Here is a 20,930-nt window from a genome sequence, read left to right as displayed (position 1 = left end):
TCACAATGGCTAGATTTCACCTGTTTAGAAACGTTTCTGATGTCATTCAAAACTAATGGTTACAATTTTTGAACTCTCTTTTTTTTTTTTTAGTTTTAGTGTATTTTTGACGAAATCTAGAAGGTGGTATTTGTAATTTAACCTTATTTTAAACACCTAAAAGGAAGCCTATATTTAATATGTTATCACATTGGTTGTATCCATCTTTCAAAAGCAATTTCATATATGATACGAGCGGGACCTTTGATTTGAACCCTTCAACCGAAAAAGTGAGATTATTTTCTTGAAAAAGGAGGGTTAAAAATTGGGCTTCAACAGACTCCCCCAGTTCGTACTAGATTTGAAATTTGTTCTGTTTTGTCTTTGTTTGTTTAACTTCGTTAGCAATTGCTTCAAAACCCACTCTTAGTTTCTGAGACTGAGTATCACTGCATAGGGAATTCTTCGGGATTTTACTCCATTGGAGGTACCTTCTTCTCAGAATTGTCGAGTTTTTGGTTCGGACTAAAGGGTCGATCTGGTTTAGTTATTTCTCCTTAATACCACAAAAGCTATGAGCTTTACAGAGCTCAGTTTTTGTTAGTTGCCTCTCATATAGTCGGTCTGTTTCGCTGGAATGCCATGGGGTTTGCCTTACAGAATTGATTATTTCTCCATTTCTGCATAATGGGGTCAGCACAATTAGGATTTTGATGACTCAGTGAATGGCGATTTAGTTTGCAGAGTCGATTTGGAACCCTAGAAAGTTCCGTAATATGCAGGGTTCATCTAGCTCAATGGCCCAGCCGGAGGCCATTCTTGACTGGCTTCAGAAGGAAATGGGATATCGCCCACTAGGTTCATATAGCGCATCGAGCAAATCGCAGTTGCCATCAGTAGATGCCTTTCGCAAGGTTTGTCGAGGAAATATGATACCCATTTGGAATTTTTTTATCACTCGTGTTAAATCGGAGAAGACGGTGGATAATATTAGGAGAAACATAATGGTACATGGTGGTGGTGGTGGAGCAGGCGAGAGCAGTAGTGGAGGGTTAGCTAATTCAGGGAAAGAAGAGGGCAGGGTGGTGAAGGGCAGGAGGAAGGATAAAGTGGCTGCAGAGAGCCCAAGTGTGGTTGAGACTCGAGAAGTGGCATTGCAGGAGAGGGAATTGGCGGCCAAGGAGGTGGAGAGACTGAGGAATGCTGTTAAAAGGCAAAGGAAGGATTTGAAAGCCAGAATGTTGGAAGTATCTAGAGAGGAGGCTGAGCGAAAAAGGATGCTTGATGAGCGAGCAAATTACAGGTTTGGTTACTGCTTTTCTTTCTTTCTGCTTTAGGAACCATGGGACATTTATTTGTCCTTCTTTGTTGACATGCGTGTTTGGATTTCAAGAGCTTTCAAACGGTCTTGGTCTCATACAATCTAATTTCTGAGGCTGGGCGAGGAGACTTAATTTGTCCATTTTTGAGTATCTGGTCGTGTTCACTAAAATTCAGTGAAGTTTTTCTGAAGAACCTGATATTTCCTACCTTTCTTATTCTATGTAAAATGTGGCTAACTTACTTCAATCGATGTCTGATTAACCATTTCATGAATATGGATAAATGGAGTCCTCTTCTAACAAAATTGTAGCTCTTTATGCCATCTTTTTGGATGGGTTTCAACATATTATAACTTGTTGAGTCATTCAAATTTTATATCTTGGATTGGTCAATGGGGATCTCTTGAAGGTCTAAGTTATGGAAGTTGAGGTCCATCATTTTGGCTTGGCTTCATGAAGGGTTTGTTGATAGAGTCCTCCTTGTGACAGAAAATTTGTTGGTCATGTACACTGCAGCTCTGACCTTTTCACTCCTACAACTTGTCTCTCAAATTCATCAGCTAAATAATGGCACATTAACATGGTAGGTTTCTAAATAGTGTTTGGATCGGAACTTTTAGATAAGGTCCTCAATAAGGAAGGATTTGGATACAAATGAAGGTTGTTGATTTTGAGTTGCATCAGAACGGTTATAAGCATTTTGTACTCATGAATGGATGACCTAGGGGGGAGGATCCAAGCTAGGGGGAGGCCTTAGGCAGGGTGATTCTCTCGTTCCGTTCTCTCCTTGCTTGTGGTGAATACTCTTAGCAAGAATGTCTTGAGAGGGTGGAGGGAAGTATAATTGAGGGCTTTGAAGTGGAGAAGGATAGAAGACCTCTTTCTCATCTTTAATTCACTAATGATACTGTTTTATTTTGCGTTGGGAAGGAGAAGTCCTTCCTCATTTTGAACCATATCTTAGGCTTTTTTGAGTCCATGTATGGGCTTAAGATCAATAGTGAAATTGAAAAGTGTCCAATACTGGACTTAAATTTTGATTCGGTTAAGGTGGGTTGATGAGACAGTGAGATCGTGTATTTCCCTCAATCCTATTTATTTCTCTCTCGTAGCTATAATTCAAAAACTCTTCTTTTTTGAGTTCCTGTTGAGCGCAAGGTGTGTAAAATACTTGCTCCCTGGAAGATGGTTTTTTTTCCCAAGATTGGTAAATGATTCTCATTCAATAAATGATTATCTCTATTGATTTCTTCTCCCTCTTTATAGCCCCTTGAACAGTTATACTATTCATAAATATTATAGAAGCTTACGAGGGGCTTTTTGTGGGAAGGGGTTGAAGAGTGGAGAAGCACATTTGGTGAGTTGGGAGATATTGTGGGAAACTGAATCTTGGGGTCTTGAATTATGGAATTTAAGCACTCACAATAAAGTTTAGCTAAATTGCTCCACCAATTTTCTCTTGAGTCTAATACCCTTTGATGTAGGATTATAGTGAGGAAATACAATTGTAATCCATTTGAGTGGATGTCGAGTAAAGTCAAAGGCACTTATACAAATCCTTGCAGAGACATTTCCAATGAGCTTTCTTCCTTTCTTGATTTGGTCCATTATTTTGTGGGTGATGGGAAGGAGGTGTACTTTTTGGAAAGCAAGTGATTGGGGGATAAACCTTGTTGATCTGCCTTTCCCCGTTTATATTATTTAATCTTTATGAAAAAAAATGTTCAGTAGCTATTTTATTGATCATTCTAGGAGTTCTCCCTCTCTTTCACCTGGTTTTCGTCATCTATGTGTCATTATATGATAGAAAAATGCCAAACATCTCGGCTCTCTTATCTTTTATTGAGGAATTTGAGCCTAGACCAAGGAGATGAGATATTTGTTATTTGAAGTCGTAGCCCTACTAAGGTTTTTTCCTTTCTTTCTTGCTGTTCGTTCTGTCAACGTTTGTTGAATCCCTCTTTAGCCATTGATTTTGTTTTTCATCTTGATGGAAGGTTAAATTTCAAATAAGGTTAGTTTCTTCTTTTGTTAGGTCATACAGGAAAGTATTAACACTTTAGATCAATTTTTGAGAAAAGCTCAATTTTAAATGGGTTTTTTTGTAGATTGCACTTTTGAAGAGTTGAGGAAGATCTTAATCATATTCTTTGCAGCTGTGACTTTGCTCGGATGGTTTGGAGTCTCTTTTTTGGCATGTTTGGCTTTTAGTTTGTTAGATATGGATGCTATCGGGAGATAGTCGAGTAGTTATATGGAGAGGCAGTTTTTGTGACAAGCAAGAGTTTATGCTGTGTTGTGGAGTTTGTAGAGTGGGAGGAATAATGACTCTTAGAGGGATGAAGATGGATCTTAGTGATGTTTGGTCCTTTGTTAGATTCTATATTTCTCTTTTAGAGTTAGTGATGATTGACAGGCTTTTTGTAATTTTTCTTTAAATAATTTTTTTGTAATTTTTCTTTAAATAATTTTTTTTCTTGATTGGAGTCTCCTTTCTTCAATTGACGTTTCTTTTGTGGGCTTGATTTTCTGGATACCTATTTATTTTTTCATTTTTTTTCAATGATAGTTCTTTTTACTATGATAATTTAGAATTCAGAAACGTATATGTCTTATTCTCATTGAGTCAAAGCAATGTTACATATTTATATAGAGAATAAACTAAACCCTAGAGACTATGTAAAATTACAATAAAGGACATATGTATATATATATATATATATCATAACACTCCCCCTCAAGCTGGAGCAAATATGTCGATCATGCCCAGCTTGTTGCACAGATAGCTTATCCTTGTTCCATTTAAAGCTTTAGTTAGAATATCTCCCAATTGTTCTCCGGTCTTCACATATCCTGTGGACACCAACCCATCTTGGATTTTCTCACGAATGAAGTGACAATCCACCTCAATATGTTTAGTTCTTTCATGAAATACTGGATTAGATGCAATATGAAGTGCAGCTTGATTATCACACCATAATTTAGCTGGCACGGTAATACTGAAGCCTATCTCAGATAATAGTTGGTGAATCCATACTATTTCACACACAGATTGTGCCATAGCTCTATATTCTGACTCAGCACTCGAACGAGAAACAACATTTTGTTTCTTACTCTTCCATGAAACTAAGTTTCCACCTACAAAGACACAATATCCAGAAGTCGATCTCCTATCCTCACGAGACCCCGCCCAATCAGCATCAGAAAAACATTCAACTCTCGTATGTCCATGATCTTTGTATAGGATCCCACGTCCAGGAGCAGCTTTTAGATAACACAAAATCTGCTCTACTGCAGCCCAATGATCCACTGTAGGGGAAGACATGAATTGACTTACAACACTTACAGAATATGCAATGTCTGGTCGAGTCACTGTTAAGTAGTTCAACTTCCCAACTAATCTCCTATATCTCTCAGGATCTTTACATAATTCTCCTTCTTTAACAAGTTGCTGATTTGGCATCATTGGAGTGCCACTTGGTTTGGCGCCTAATTTTCCTGTTTCAGACAACAAATCAAGTACATATTTTCGTTGAGACAAATAAATACCTTTCTTGCTTCTCATCACTTCAATGCCCAAAAAATATTTCAATTGGCCCAAATCTTTTGTATAAAACTGACCCTGAAGGAAAGTTTTGAGAGACGAAATACCCAATGCATCATTTCCAGTAATAACAATATCATCAACATATACAACTAGTAGAACTATACCCTTCTCAGATCGGCGATAGAAAACTGAATGATCAGATGTACTCTTCTTCATACCAAAGCATACAAGGGCTTGACTAAACTTACCAAACCACGCACGAGGACTCTGTTTCAAACCATACAGAGATTTTCGAAGGCGACATACTTTATCACTCTCCCCCTGAGCAACAAACCCTGGTGGTTGTTCCATATAAACTTCCTCTTGAAGATCACCGTGAAGAAAAGCATTCTTAATGTCAAGTTGATGCAACGACCATTTATTGGTAGCAGCCATGGAAAGAAATAGGCGAATGGAAGTTAACTTGGCAACCGGAGAGAATGTATCTGAATAATCAGTGCCATAGATTTGAGCATAACCTTTGGCAACAAGGCGAGCCTTTAAACGAGCCACTGTTCCATCAGGATTCATCTTGACAGCAAACACCCATTTACAACCAATGGCCTTCTTTCCTGCAGGACGAGATACCAAATTTTTTATGTCGGCCATATTGAAGTCACACGTTGATTGTAGTCCACTCGAACAAAGAGAAAATCAATCCAAACAGCTGCAAAATTGGAAAAAGAGACAAAACCAATCGTGTAACCTTCGGTTTTCGTCAAACCCGAATGTTATTTGATAGACCCAATGGTACAGACTGGTAGGAAACAATGGTTCGAGATAAGCCCAGAAGACAGAAGACAAATCGGACTTCTCACGCGCTCTCACGCGCCGGCGCGTGGGTGAAGGTGACGATGATTCCGGCGGCGCGTGAAGGTCACGCGCGGTGTTTTCCGGCGATCGGCGAAGACAGACTTGGGCGGACGGAGGTGGTGCTTCTTATGGTATGGGCGGTGTCGACAAATGGTCACCGGAAGGTAACCCAAACTCCAAACCTAATGGAGGTTGACAAATGGTCACCGGAAGGTAACCCAAACTCCAAACCTAATGGAGAGCTCTGATACCATGTAATTTAGAATTCAGAAACGTATATGTCTTATTCTCATTGAGTCAAAGCAATGTTACATATTTATATAGAGAATAAACTAAACCCTAGAGACTAAGTAAAATTACAATAAAGGACATATGTATATATATATATATATCATAACACTTTTTACTATAAAAAGAGAAAAGGTATTCATTGTTCCTTGAATGAATTTCACTACCTTATATTCCCCTCTTGTTAATGCTGGGGACATTTGTAGAAGTAGAACTAGGGCCCTTATCTCGATAGGGATAAGGAAATGTTAAGGGCTCCTTCACACTAGAGGATACTGAAGCTAGTTTTTTAGCTTTGGAAACATTTATGTCCCCAATCCTGACAGTTTCACATTGGCTTTCTTTCAAGGACAAAGGGTGATTTAGGTAATGTTCAGGTAATGTGTTTCAATGATTCTGTGAGACATTATTCATTCCATCCTGCCATGAACGAGACTGTTTTAGCCTTGCCATTGGCCTGTATAAGGTCATTTCGAAAGATCTAGCTAAAAGATACAGGAAATTCTTCCATAGCACTATGTGGGAATATTAAGGAGCCTTCACTTCATGGAGACAAATTCTAGATTTTACTTTTATTGCAAATGAGGAATTCAATGATTATAAACTTTGCAAGTTGGAGGGTTTTGTATTTCAGATTGATTTTGAGTTTTTTAGGCTTATGATCATGTGGATTAGGGGTTCATGGATAAAGTTGTGGAATGAGACGTGTGCAAGGCATTGAAATCCCTTATCCACTCTCCTTGTGGTTGTTCATGTCCTTAGGGAGAATTGTGGCATTTGGAGTCGTTAAGGATTTGATTGAGGGGGGTTGGATATTTCAGATTCTAAATTTCTTTATGGTCTAAGATAATTGTTTAGCCAATGCCAACCATCTGAGAATCCCGTGTCATCTCTTCCCCTCCCATCATCTTTCTCAGTCCCTCTTCCGGCGCTCCTCCCTTTTGTCCCTAACCACATTCCAGCTCCCTTTTCCTCTTTCGCCGATTTCTCCTAATTCTCCAGTGAGTTCCTAGAAAGCTTCAATTTTTTGTCCATCCTTGTTAAGTCACATTCTGGATTTTGCAATAATGGAAGTAGAAAGTTGCAAAGTTGTGAACTCCTTTTATTGTATTTGGTTTGACAAAGAATACTTTCTTATTGAAGACGTTAAAGTATCAAAGATTCTACGTTATCAGACTTTCACATAAGATGGTTGTTGAAGGAGAATTTCATAATTCTTCTGTGGTTGGTGACCCAGAGAATGTATTTCCCCTTGGAAACGGTTATGATGAGAATGGAAGTAAAAGGCTTTTAAAACTTATGTCAAGCACAGGTTAGGGTAATGAGGTGTGTAGCTTGGAAGAGGAACAAAGAACAATCCTTCATATGTATTTGTTTGGGTGTCTCACAACAGGACTGGAAATCCTTTCAGGAAATGTTGGAAAGTTTTTTGATGAAGCACGATCATTTGAATTGGTACCAGAATCACCTCCATCGTATAAATTAGCCTAGGCAACAACTCCAGATCTCTACACAGCTTTCTTTTGAGTCGCAAAGGGCAATTTATGCTGACATGGTGAAGATTAAAAGTAATTATGGATCCTCTGTTCAGAAGATGGCAAAACAGAGCACTTCTTTCCCTTTTTTGGCCTCAATGAATCAAAGTGCAACTCAACATTAGGTGATAAAAAATTCGAAAGTTTTCAAAGAGGACTTCAATAATCTATGGATGATTTCAAGATTATTTGTGTTGAAACCAAAGAGTCTTTTATGATAAATCATCGACTTGGATGGAACGCTATGATTCTGCTCGTTTGAATGCATCTTCATGGTGCTCATTATCCAAATATTTTCAGGATTACTCTTTGCAGGAGATTGTTTTAAATTTGCCAGCCTTTATAGCCTCCCCACCTTGAAGTTCTAGATTATCATGCCTTTCAAATCAGCCTTCTGCTCCGATCAGTTTTTGCTCAATCAAGGATTATTATTTTTTGTTTTGTATTCGGCCCTTGCTTTATGATTCTGTTTTGGATAGATTTTTCTTTCAAGGGGGTGTCAACCTAGTTGAGATGCTTAGGTGCGCTTGCTGATCCTCCTCCCCTATTGCTCTATGTATAACCCTCATTTACATTGAACTTTGTCTCTCTATTTTCAATATTAATAATAGTGAGAGGCATATCCTTTTAAAAAAAATTATTGTTATTTTGGAATATTAACTGTAAGTTCTCTAAACTTGACAGGTGGGCTTTCCTCAGTGGTGTTGAAATTGGTTCTGTTTGTTTTAATTATTTGGGTCTTTCTTTGAGGAGCTATCCTAACTATTTGTCCGTTTGGAACTAGGAAAATGAAGGTTAAAAATGTCTTTAGTGTAGGAAGACTGCTTTCTTTCCAAAGGTTAAAAATGTCTTTAGTGTAGGAAATTATGAGGGATGATGAGAGTAAGTCGACTGTGGGGACCAACTGAGAGCTCTATGTGGGGGTTTGGAGCATTTCCTGTGGGTGTGGAAGAATTGAGTTGTGAAACATGAGGAAGGAGAGAATGGTGTTCTTGAATCCAGCCGGAGTGTTATCTTTGTTATTTCTGTATTTCCATATTACCGTTGTTGCTCTGTTTTATTTCTTTCTGTTTACGATATTACTTTGTTCTTCATTTCATGCTATATTCAAGAGTACCGAGAGGAGTATCCTCTCTGTTTCTTGACTTGTTGGGTTTTTCTGAGTGCACTGAGGTTACTTAGATAGATACCTAACAGAGATATCATTTCATTCCTCTCTTGTCGGGGGGTTGCCCTTTGGCTTGCAACATTGCTTTCAACCCAATCACATGAAATATTTGGCTTGAGAGACATATGAGGGTTTTTAGAGGTGGGAACGGTCTTAGACAGGCCTTTTCCCTGGGCTAGGTTCAACTCCTTCCATTTGGGTAGCTACTAACTAGGATTTTAGCAATTGTCCTTTACCTTTTATTCTTTTGAACTGGAAATTCCTGTAATTTCTTGATGTAAATTTTTTTCTCCTTTGTCTCGAGCTATCTTTTTTGTAGCACCCCCATGTGTACACTTTCATTATTCTCCCTGAAAGCTGTTTTTCCCCATAAAATTTTAGTTTATTTGAGTGCATTTGAAAAAGAAAAATCCTTTAGGTCGATTAGAAATTCAATTAGAAGCAATACTTGCTGAAATCAAGCCAACTTGCCTTGGAAGAATTGACTCAAATTTTGGAGTCCCTAATATGAATCAAATGCATGATTAATAAAACGGCATGGCTTCATTAACCTTAAAAATTAAGCTGGCATACTCAATACTCAGATACTGACAAAAATGAATTTTTTTGTTACGTTATTATATTCATTGATGTGACCTACCGATTGTGCAGGCATAAACAAGTAATGTTGGAAGCTTATGACCGACAGTGTGATGAAGCAGAAAAAATATTTGAAGAATACCACAAACGTCTACGTTTTTATGTGAATCAAGCAAGAGAAGCTCAAAGGTCAAGTGTGGATTCTTCCGGTGAAGTGATTAATAACTTTAGTGCAAATATTGAGAGGGAAGCTGTTTATTCAACTGTTAAAGGTAGTAAGTCAGCAGATGATGTGATTCTTATTGAGACTACTCGTGAGAGAAATATCAGAAAGGCTTGTGAATCTCTTGCATCCCTTATGATTGAAAAGATACGTTCTTCTTTTCCTGCCTACGAAGGCAGTGGTATTCATTTTAATTCACAATTAGAAGCTTCGAAATTGGGTATTGATTTTGATGGGGAAATACCTAATGAGGTTAGAACTGTTATTGTTAATTGTCTAAAGCATCCTCCTCAACTGCTTCAGGCAATTACATCGTACACTCTACGGCTTAAAACTCTAGTTTCTAGAGAGGTGGACAAATTCGATGTCAGAGCTGATGCTGAAACCTTGAGGTAAATATTTTCTTATTAGATTTCTATTATTTATTTTAGGCCGATAGGTTGGTCAGTTTGCATCCCACAGTTCCCTTCTTTTTTCATTAAGAGGTTACTGCTGAGTGTGTGGATGCTTTTAATTTAAATTTTACACAAAATGAAATGTGATTATTTTTTATAGATTGGATTAGGCTCTGTTTTATTTAAATCAAAACATTAGGTCAAGGTCGTTTTACTTTATGGTAACTTTGCAGACGTTATCACTAAACAGAGTATGATCTTAACAATTGGATTGTGTATATTGCTACTTATTCAAATTGGGTGTGAAGGTTTTATTAAAATGAGGAAAGATTACGATACATGTGGAAAGGGTTGGAGAGTTTTGCTTGCTCTCCCAATGCCAACCAACTCAGCTTTGTTTTGCTTGCGATGTTGCTTGAATAGCAGTAGAAAAGCTTACTTTTCTACTTCTTTCTGGTCTTAGCTTCAAAGATGTATTCCAGTTCTTGTTATCTAATATGGTTAAAGCTTTGCTTTGAGGGGATATGGGTGGAGAGAAACCCAAGAACTATGTAAAAGAAGTATGTAGGAAAGGAAAAAGTTTGGCTTTTAGCTAGATTTTTGGCTTCTAATTCTAGATTGTTATTTAATTACAGTGCCTTTCTGATTTTTAGTCAAAAGAAATCCTTTTATGTCAACTCATGTCTTTAAGTAGATAGCGTTAGTGTATTTTTCTTTTTATACAAACAACTTTCATTGAGGAAAAAATGAAAGAATACAAGAGCGTTCAAAAACACAAGTCACAGAAACACTCCCTACTAAAACTAAATAAAATGTTACCAAGAGAATTGTTACAAAAAAACTTAGAAACTGAAGTCCTAACCATCTGGTCGATCTTCTCTTCTTATGATATGCGTTTCTGATTTAAAAAATAACTATAATCATAAAATAGAGGTGGTTCTAACATCGACTTGACTTAACCTGAAGGCTGGTTGCAAAAATTCTTGGGCTCATCTTTCTAGGATTAAACTATTTCAGACCTTTGCAAACTATCATATACTGAGAAGTGATAAGTGAAGTACACTTTCAATTTTATGACCCAAAAAAATGGATGATCCCTAAGTATGACAAATAAACTTAGCTAAGGTTGAATTACATCTTTTGTCCCCATACTTTCAAGTTTGGGTAATTTTGTCACCAAAACAAGTTTAAAGCAGCTGACCGAGTACTGTGTTCATTAATGGGTTTTAGAATATTGTTGACCTAAGAAGCACCGATACTTCTAAGATGGCTAAGTGTTGGTGTTGAACACATGTCCAACACTGACACGCCCTCAACATGTGTCCGACAAGACAACTGGTCTGTCAATTATTTTCTTATTATTTTTTAATTTCGGACACGCCTAGACACGGTCGGGACACTTCTAGGACAACCTGAAGATTTGGGAAGAAAAATTTACTAAAACAAACCTTTTAAAAGCCCAAAGGCAGACCATCAATCCCACATTTTAGGGTTATTATTATTGTCCGTCCTTTCCTTTTCCTAAAAAACCGACCTCCCACAGCCACAATATCACTCATTTCTCCACGTCCAAATGGTCACAGCCAACATTCACGTACAAACCTTCACACATAAATTCATGAATTCTATGGTGTTTAACTTGTTATTTTGATGTTTTCAAATGAAATATTTCACAATATGTTTATATGCAAGTCATATGTAATTTTTTAATAAAAAAATAATGTGTCCCCAACGGTGTTCTAATTTTCAAAAAATTGGGTGTCCCGTGTTGGTGTCCATGCTTCCTAGTTGTTGACTACATCAATGTCATGTTTATTTACCATACTGTTACCCTACAACACTCATGCAAGGGTAAGGTGGTCTTCTCCCATTTTCATTTTGCTCTGGTAATGTTAATTTGTTTGTCTTTCTAAATCATATTTCTTGCCTTTTCTGAGGAGATGTCAGGTTGAAGATTCATGGGGTAAGTCTAATGTCCTGGGTGAAATCTGAGGAGGACTAGATTAAAAGATGTGCAGATTAGGTTGGGTGCAAGGTGGGGAGTCCTCTTCTTACCTGGGTCTTCCTCTTGTCTAGGATTTAGGAAGCACGAAGCATATGTACTTTTAGTTACGTAGAAAATCGGTATCAGATACATATCAGATATGGATACGTCCAGATATGTGGTAGATATGTGTAAGATGCGTTATTTGAAGTATATGATTTTTTTTTTAACTTTTAGATGCATGTATCTGCTTCTAGATACGTAAAGGGGATACTATGGGTCATTTTGTTTTCAAATTTTAGGCCAACCACTTTAAAAGCCCAACCCACAACCCATCTTATTCAAAAGACCACTTAAATCTAGCAATCCAAAACAAAATAGATTAAAAACGATAAAAATAATAAACAACAAAAACATAAAAAGACCCGAAACATAATTAAATCTTCATTATTCCCCTCTTTCTTACTATCTAAATCATGATTCACATTCCCCTCCATCCTCAACTTCATTCTTCAGTCTTCATGTTCTACTTCCTACTGTTTGCTCTAGTCGCTCAACCACCACTCGATGCTGCTAGATTTTGTTTTTTCTAAGTTTTCACTCTTCTTAATCTACTTTAATCTAACTTAAAATAAGCATTATAACCATTAATTGGGTGTATTTATATATGATAACGTATCTTCAACATATCCATATTTGTGTCTGTGCTTCTTATCCTTTGGCAATAACCCGAAAAATGTCTCCTTATGGGATCTCGTGATAGATAAATGTTGTAGTAGGTTGGATTCTTAAAAGAAGGTTTTTTCCCCTCTAAAACTGGCCGTCTTACTTTGATCAAGTCTGTCTTGAGTGACATTCTGGTTTATTTTTGCCTGGTGGAGGTGTGCAAGTGTTTGGAAAGAATGATGTGCGACTTCCTTTGGGAAGGGGTTGATGAAGGAAAAGGAAGGCTTGCACCTTATTAGATGGGAGGTTGTCGAAAAACCGGTTTGTTTGGGGGACTTAGAATTTGGGAACCTTAGGATTCGTAACAATACGCTTTTAGCCAAATGGCTGTGGCACTTTTCTGTTGAGCCCAATTCTCTTTGGTGTAGGATTATCTAGTAAACATGGCCCCATCCTTCTGAGTGGTTGGATAAAGGGACTAAAAACACCTATTAGAATCTTTGGAAAGATATCCAGAAAGAGCTCCCTGCCAATGCTCTTTAGGTTTGGTGTGTGGTGGGGGAAGGGAGGGAGACGTGCTTCTTGGAAGATTATTGAGTGGGGAAAAGAACTTTTTGTAAGCTATTTCCCTGGTTGTATCATCTGTCTTCTTATAAAAACCATCTTGTAACAGATGTTCTTGTGTGGCTTGAGATCTCTTGTTCGTTTTTGTTTTGGTTTCATTGTGCTCTTTCCTACAGGGAAACCATGGATGTGGTGGCTCTTCTCTCTTCTATGAGAGGCACCCTTTTTGTCGTGGGAGGAGAGATGTGAGCGTTTGGAGCCCTAGTCCTTTGGAATGGTTTTTGTGTAAGTCTTTCTTTTAGTGTTTGATTAACCATTCCTCCACCAGTGAGTCCGTCTTTTCTTCGTTATGGAGGATTATGGTTTCTAGAAAGGTCAGATTATTTACTTGGCAGGTTCTTCATGGTTGTCTTAGAACGTCGAACAAGTTTGTAAAGAAGTCGCCATCGATGGTTGGGCCTTTCTGCTGTATTCTGTTGAAAAGCGGCGGAAGACTTCGACTTCTTTGGCGTTGTGATTTTGTGAGCAATGTTTGGGATTTTTTTTCCTGACGTTCGGTATATTGTGTGCCTGCCAGGGATGTTGGACATATGATCGAAGAGTTCCTCCATCTGCCTTTTGGGAGAGAGGCCGGTTTCTTTGGCGTGTTTGTGTTTGTGAAATAATGTGGGTTATGTGGGATGAGAGGAATCGTAGGTTGTTTAGAGGGATTGACACACAGGGATGCTAGAGATATTTGCTCTCTTGTTCGTTTCATGTTTCTCATTAGGCCTCAATTTCAAAGGCTTTATGTAACTATGTTTTAGATATGCTTTTTTATAGTTGGGTTCATTTTTTATATGCTCATGTATTCTTTCATTTTTTTTCTCAATGAAAGATGTTTTCATCAAAGAGAAACAAAAAAGAACAGCAAGGGTAAGGATAATTAAGATTAATAGATAAAATTCTTAAAAAACAATGAAGTACAAAGAAGAAATTGAAACTCCTTCGGGATCCCCCTCTTTACCCTTGTTCTCTAATTTTTTACATCAATGACATTGTTTCTAATAATAATAGTGTTCAAAAGAAAAGATGGACTTTTTTAACATTCAAAGATGAAATACATGAAAATAGGAGATTTTATGGACAAAATATGGGTTTGCCATAACCTTAACGGTTTAACTGTGCTTGTACGACATTATGTATGAGGTACTTGTTTTTTTGCAATGTCTAATTAACATTTCTGTTTGAATAATTTGATCAGATACAAATATGAGAATAATAGAGTTACGGATGTCTCATCTTCTGATGCCAACTCTCCACTTCATTATGAACTGTACGGTAATGGCAAGATAGGAGTTGACGTACCTTCTAAAGGAACACAGAATCAACTTCTGGAAAGACAGGTCCTTTCCTTTATCCGTTAGCGCTTCCATACCGAATTAGTATAGTTTATAAAACCATCTAGTTGACTTTTGTTCATCAATTTTTCTGCGTACTTTTATTCAGACTGGTTTTTTCTTATTCGATATAATTTCATATTATTATAGTTTGTAGTCTCTCTTTTATGTGTCTTTAAGGTTTATTGATATCTCCAAACAAATTTCCATAGAAAGCACACGTGCAACAATTTTTGGCCACTGAAGATGCATTGAACAAATCTGCCGAAGCTAGGGACATGTGTCAAAAGCTATTAAATCGGTTACATGGAAGCAGTGATGTAATTTCTTCTCAATCGCTTGGTGTTGGAGGGACATCACAAAATGTCGGAGGTCTTAGACAATTTGAGGTAATTTATCTATCTGCTTGTCAAAACAATATCCTGTGAACCTAGAAATTGTAATTCTACTTCCGAGATTTTACCTGGCTGGCAATTGAAATTCTGAACTCCCTGTATTTTTCTATTTTGAATAATATTTGGTCGACAGCTATTTATACATTTTTTTGAAAACTTTGAATACTTGTTCTCAAAGCTGTTTTTCTTGGTGCAGTTGGAAGTTTGGGCTAAAGAGAGAGAACTTGCTGGTTTGAGGGCTAGTTTGAATACACTAATGTCAGAAATACAACGCTTGAATAAGTTATGTGCAGAAAGAAAAGAAGCTGAAGATTCTTTGAGAAAGAAGTGGAAGAAAATAGAGGAGTTTGATGCACGCAGATCTGAACTTGAAATTATATATACTGCTCTTCTGAAAGCTAATACAGTAAGGAGTCATATATTCTTTCTAAAGTTGCATATCATTCGATCTATTTTTTTGCTCCAATTTCTATTGTAAGACATATTGGTAACATCACTTGGCTTCTCTCTTAATCCTGTAGGATGCCGCAATATTCTGGAACCAGCAACCTTTAGCTGCAAGAGAGTATGCTTCAAGCACCATCATCCCTGCATGCGTTGTTGTCTCTGATATTTCAAATAGTGCAAAAGAGCTTATTGATAATGAAGTTTCAGCCTTTTATAGAAGTCCTGATAATACCATTTTCATGCTTCCATCAACACCACAGGTTCATCAACTAATTTAGTAGACTTTAGGATATGCTCTGTTTTTGCTAATTATTAGTTTGCAAATTTTATCTGTGAAATTCTATCATGCACCAACTACTTCGATTATTTCATATCAGGCACTGTTAGAATCCATGGGTGTAAATGTTACTTTAGGACCTGATGCAGTTGCTGCTGTGGAGAAGAATGCTGCTATATTGACTGCAAAAGCTGGCGCCAGGGATCCATCTGCAATACCTTCTATATGTCGTGTTTCTGCCGCCCTTCAATATCCAACTGGTGAGGGTCCTTTTAAGAAATAGAGCTACATAATCTAGCCTAGCTTTAAGGGTATTGAATTTGAGTTAGATATGTTACATTTTCGTTGATATTTGATATTTCCACATGCTCATTGGTTTGGTTTGTATCAACATAACAGATGAATAGGAATTTTCTTTATATCGCAAAAATATCAAACATAAAAAGGAAGCAACAAATGAGTGTTTAAGTGATTGTAATATAAATGATAAGAATTTTGATTTATTGAGAATCTGTAAATATTAATTTAGTAATTTCAATGAATAGAGTAGAATATTTTTTAGAAATATGCATCGGCATCGACATTTTATCAATACTTTCATGTAACATTTCCATGAAATCGAGACCTTGACATTGACATTTAAACCTTAAAATGAAAGTGCTACTTTTCCTCCTGCTTACTATCAGATTTTGTAAAACTTGTTGCCAAATATATATGATTAATATTCCTGTTGATGCTTGCCAATGGTGCATAACTTAATCCACACCCCAAAAATGTGTCGAGATGTAGGCATTGATCGTTCAGGCACCTTAATTAACTTCTTATGTTGCCTCTATCATTATCATTTTATCCCATCATTAAAGATGATGTATATGACTTGTAGCATTTGTAGTATATGCTTTCTAACTTCTTGGATGGTGTGATCTATTTGGTGTCTTATTCATCTTTACTTTACGTGAACTGAACTTGTGTTATTAGGTTTGGAGGGCTCAGACGCTAGTTTAGCATCAGTTTTGGAATCTCTGGAATTCTGCTTGAAACTTCGAGGTTCTGAGGCCAGTGTATTGGAAGAGTTAGCTAAAGCAATCAATTTGGTCCATATAAGGCAGGATCTAGTTGAAAGTGGCCATGCACTACTAAAACATGCTCATCGAGCTCAGACGGATTATGAAAGGTAACCAAATTATACTACCATGAGAAAATTCACCCAACTGTTAGCACTCACTCAGTGTTGGGCTTTTATCCCTTATTCTTATGGCTGTCAAAATTCTCTCCATCTTTCAAGCTAGTGCATTTTTGCCGTGGGAACTGCTCTACATTCAATATCTTCACGAATTAATTTCTGATTAGCTTGTTTCCTTTTTTTTTTCTTTCAAAACAGGATCATGTCTTCCTCAATAGCTTTGTCTTCCACGACTCACTTTTTCTCCTTTGAAATAGACTTTTTTTTCTCACTGTTAAGAAACAGGGAACGGAACTTGAATTCTTGTCATCTTCAACCATCATCTGGTTCTTTTTTGCAATAATTCTCTTCATGCAGTTTTCATGCAGTAAAACTGCATCAATTCTTGCAATTCTTTTCTGGATTCTATTTCTTTCTTTTTCATCTAGAGCTGATAAAATCCTTCAAGTCCTTCGGTCAGCTTTTCAAACTCCTTATTTTCATCCATTAGTTATTGAACCAAAATGGGGAAAGTCTCTAAGCTATACTGCTAGATTGATCAGAAAGTGATTCTATACCAATCCTCTCTCCAACATCATGGACTTTGAAAGCAACCAAACCATTCCGTAGAAACCAAAATGTATTCCACATGGATTCATTGGAGTATCACACATGTTGGAGCCCGTACATTTTTCACCAGCAAGAGGAATTTCTGGGGACCCAGATTTATCAAGTATCAACCAAGTAATTAAACATCATGCCCTAAGCATTTCCTCCTAGACATTGAATCTTCACTCGATCAAAATTATCTCCTAGATGATCAATAAAAGTTTAATTAGACATTTAACAATCATGAGTTTGTCTTGTGTTAAAAAGGAAGACATAGTCTCAATTACTAACTAAAAGGTCATGGGTTCAGTCCATGATGACCTCCTACCTAGAAATTAATTTCTTACAAGTTTTCTTAACACCCAATGTTGTAGGGTCATATAGGTTAGGTTATCCCGTGAGATTAGTCGAGCTGTATGTAAGTTGGCTCTGACACTCAAGGATATATAAAATAAAAAAATTAATTAAACATTTAACATTGAAATCATCATTAAACTTGGTCAATTCATTTTGTTAAACATTTTTTTTAATCTTCTATAACAGGACAACAAAATATTGCTTAAATTTAGCCATGGAGCAAGAGAAATGTGTCACAGAGAAGTGGTTACCTGAACTTAGAGCTGCAGTCTCGAGTGCGCAGAAGAACTTGGAAGATTGCAAATATGTCAGAGGATTGGTAAGTGACTCAAATGGTTATATAACTCTGCACATTCTGGTTACTTGTTCTTTTCTTTTTGTGCTGTTGCTGTACAACTCTTCCTTTTATTCTTTACTTTCAGCTTGAATTGTCTAGCTTTCTCTTTTTAGTATATAAACGTAGTTGTGTTTAGTTAGTTTCATTAAGATGCGATTAGCTCTATCTTTGTGATTTTTTATCTGTCTAAATTTGCTTTGGAGCATCTTTCTATTAAATCACGACTTTACCTTTAAATAAGTTTATAGAACCTGAACTATCTCAGCTGTGTTCATTAGCGTAAGCATTATATTTGGCTGTTTACTTTTATCATATGTCAATCTATTAGTTTTATGGAAAATAGCTATCACGGTCTTCCCCTTAAAATTAGAATGGCTGCACTCTCGAAGTTCATCGTCAAATTGGAACTTGAAATTTGGAACTTGAAATTCACTATGCTTTGCTCCATTTTTCTCACTTAATAGATCATAAAATTCAACACGTTTCTTTCTCTTTTTTTCCTTTTGCCAAATTGGAAATTGGTTTGTTTCATACTACACCATTTGAAATACCAGCCTTTGAAATTCTTTCTATTCTTATCAATTATTTGCTCAACTAATTTGAGTGCCTTCGTTAATTTGAAATGTGTAAAGCATCCTAGTTTGCTACTGAACATTTCTCACAATTTCTATCCGTTGAAATTTCATGTTGGTGCATGATTTTCCATTTTAATGATTGACTAGTAGATTAGAATGGATAATGGACCACATAAGTTCTTTATTTCTATCATCTTGTAATTATTTTTTTTTTTTTGAACTTTTAATTCTTTTAACCTTTTATAATATTTAAATCTTGAAACATGACATGGTTGGTGATGCAGCTTGATGAGTGGTGGGAACAGCCTGCATCAACTGTTGTTGATTGGGTTACTGTTGACGGGCAAAATGTTGCCGCTTGGCACAATCATGTCAAACAACTTCTTGCCTTTTATGACAAGGAGCTCTTGTAGTACAAAAGCATTGTTGATTCAATTGAAGCTGAATTGGTCAAATCATTCCCTTTGCTTGTATTTCTTTGTACCACTCACGTTAAAATTCATAACCACGTAAACGGCAAGCAGGGGGTCTGGTAATTGCGGTGGGAAATCTCTTGTGATCTTAGTAACGGAAAGGTGTATACCACCAGGGTGAAGAGTGCAATGGTCACTATTTTTAACCATTTTATGGTTGGCGTGCAGCTAGGACTCCCTCCTTTCGTTACAGAATCTGAATGTCATGTTTCTTCCAATATTGTGTTACAAGAGACATGTGCAGTCAATGTATGGCTTGAGTTTTTGCTGCTGGTGTTGTTTTGCCTGGTGCTTATGTTGTATGTAAGGTAGTGATTCTTTTTCATAACGATTCTGATTGTAATTCTACTCATTGTGTGATTAATGGTCGTATTTTAGAGCTGGTTGGCGGGAGAAAGTAGAAATCTCTATCTTCTGATTCCATTTTTTAACATGTTTAACACTGACTTCAAATACGCTCTTCCAAAAAACATCTACTTCAACAAAGATTTCTGATTACCTGTGAAGTTCTGTTGTGTTTTTGGATGTGGTTTCATGATGCAGGTTAGCAGCTTTACATTTTGGTCTCTACCATTATGAAGTGTGAGGACCGACTCGAATTATGTGGCAACTCTACAATATGCCCGAATCACGAAGGCTAACTTTAATGGGTGGTAGATGCAAGGTAACAATGGTTGTTGAAGCAGGTGATGCTGTGAATTTGAATTCTCTTTTTGGCACTTTATATTTGTGACGGCCATGACAAATATGCAGAACTTTTAAGTCTGACAATAAAGAACTACTTTGTTATTGGCTCTCTGATGAAATGTCAAATCTTTTGAATATTTGCAATGAGACGCTAACACGATTTTATTTATCAGAAATTTGGGAATTGGTTCTAAACTGTTTGATTATTTGCTTGCTCAACCTTGCAGCTCGGTTTTGGGGTGTTCTTGTAACTGTGTGGATGTAGTAAGTAAAACACAGAAAAATTAAGTGCAAGAATGTAAAAGTATGAAAAATGTTAAGGGCATAGACTAAGAGTTTGATTCACTCAATTGTTCGATTGATCATAGGACGTCTAAAATCAAATTCTCATTGATTCAAGTAATTATCCTACTTGCGCGAGAATATCATAAGAACCCAAATCATCAATTAAAAATTTAATTGAAATAGATGTTCGATTGATTAGGTTTGGTAACATTTCACAACATTCTCACATTTGCTTGGTTTCTAAGGATCTGTTTGGTAACGTTCTTATTTTCTGTTTTTCGTTTCTTGTTCCTTCTTCTTTTAAAAAAAAAAACAGAAATGTGTTTGATAATTGTTTCTTGTTTTTTGAAAAAAGAAACAGAAACAAAAAATGTGTTTGATAATTGTTTCTTGTTTCATAATTTTAAATTTTTTATTTTATTTTATTCACATTTAATTCAATAAAAATATATGTCTTCCATTAAACATAAAAAAATAAAATTATCAAACCTAGATAGGGAAGTTTTGTAATCTAATTGAGAACGAGATGAAGATTGAGATATGAAGAATAGAGTCGACGAGAGGAAGATGAAAACCCATGACGAAGAGGAGGATCGAAACCCACGACAAAGAGGAAAACAAAAATCCACAGCTAAAATACAGATATGACAAAAACCTACAAATTCGGTGAAAACCCACAGCAAAAACACAATTCACGCAAAGAGGAAGAGAAAAAACTCAGATCCAACGAAGAGGAAGGCGTCGTGTAGAGGTAGACGATGTGAAGCGAAGAGGAAGGCGACGGAGACGATGAGAGGAAGAGGAAGATGATTATTTAGGAATGACAGTGAAGATAAGAGGAAGAA

The 20,930-nt window shown here is 36.6% G+C and overlaps 1 protein-coding gene across 1 annotated transcript; it reads left to right on the top strand.

Annotated features, from left to right (window-relative positions):
- The first annotated feature begins 223 nt into the window (after positions 1-223).
- On the top strand, positions 224-19,619 carry LOC101208689 (AUGMIN subunit 5). Its single transcript, XM_004137093.3, has 10 exons — positions 224-1,282; positions 9,343-9,885; positions 14,346-14,487; positions 14,694-14,870; positions 15,073-15,282; positions 15,398-15,583; positions 15,701-15,860; positions 16,579-16,774; positions 17,915-18,047; positions 18,925-19,619. The coding sequence occupies exons 1-10, from the start codon at positions 756-758 to the stop codon at positions 19,051-19,053; spliced, it is 2,403 nt and encodes an 800-aa protein (XP_004137141.1). The 5' UTR covers positions 224-755; the 3' UTR covers positions 19,054-19,619.
- Positions 19,620-20,930: the final 1,311 nt, after the last annotated feature.

Source organism: Cucumis sativus, chromosome 4 (genome assembly GCF_000004075.3).
Source record: "Cucumis sativus cultivar 9930 chromosome 4, Cucumber_9930_V3, whole genome shotgun sequence".
Classification (NCBI taxonomy): Eukaryota; Viridiplantae; Streptophyta; class Magnoliopsida; order Cucurbitales; family Cucurbitaceae; genus Cucumis; species Cucumis sativus.
The sequence above is the reverse complement of the archived record's forward strand: the minus strand, read 5'-3'. Positions and strand labels throughout refer to the sequence as shown.

Excerpts from the sequence above, each read along its gene's own strand:
- LOC101208689 (XM_004137093.3), top strand. The coding sequence starts at position 756 with ATGCAGGGTTCATCTAGCTCAATGGCCCAGCCGGAGGCCATTCTTGAC. Across the intron at positions 14,488-14,693 it reads ATCAACTTCTGGAAAGACAG|AAAGCACACGTGCAACAATT; the intron begins GTCCTTTCCTTT and ends AAATTTCCATAG. Across the intron at positions 15,861-16,578 it reads CGCCCTTCAATATCCAACTG|GTTTGGAGGGCTCAGACGCT; the intron begins GTGAGGGTCCTT and ends TTGTGTTATTAG.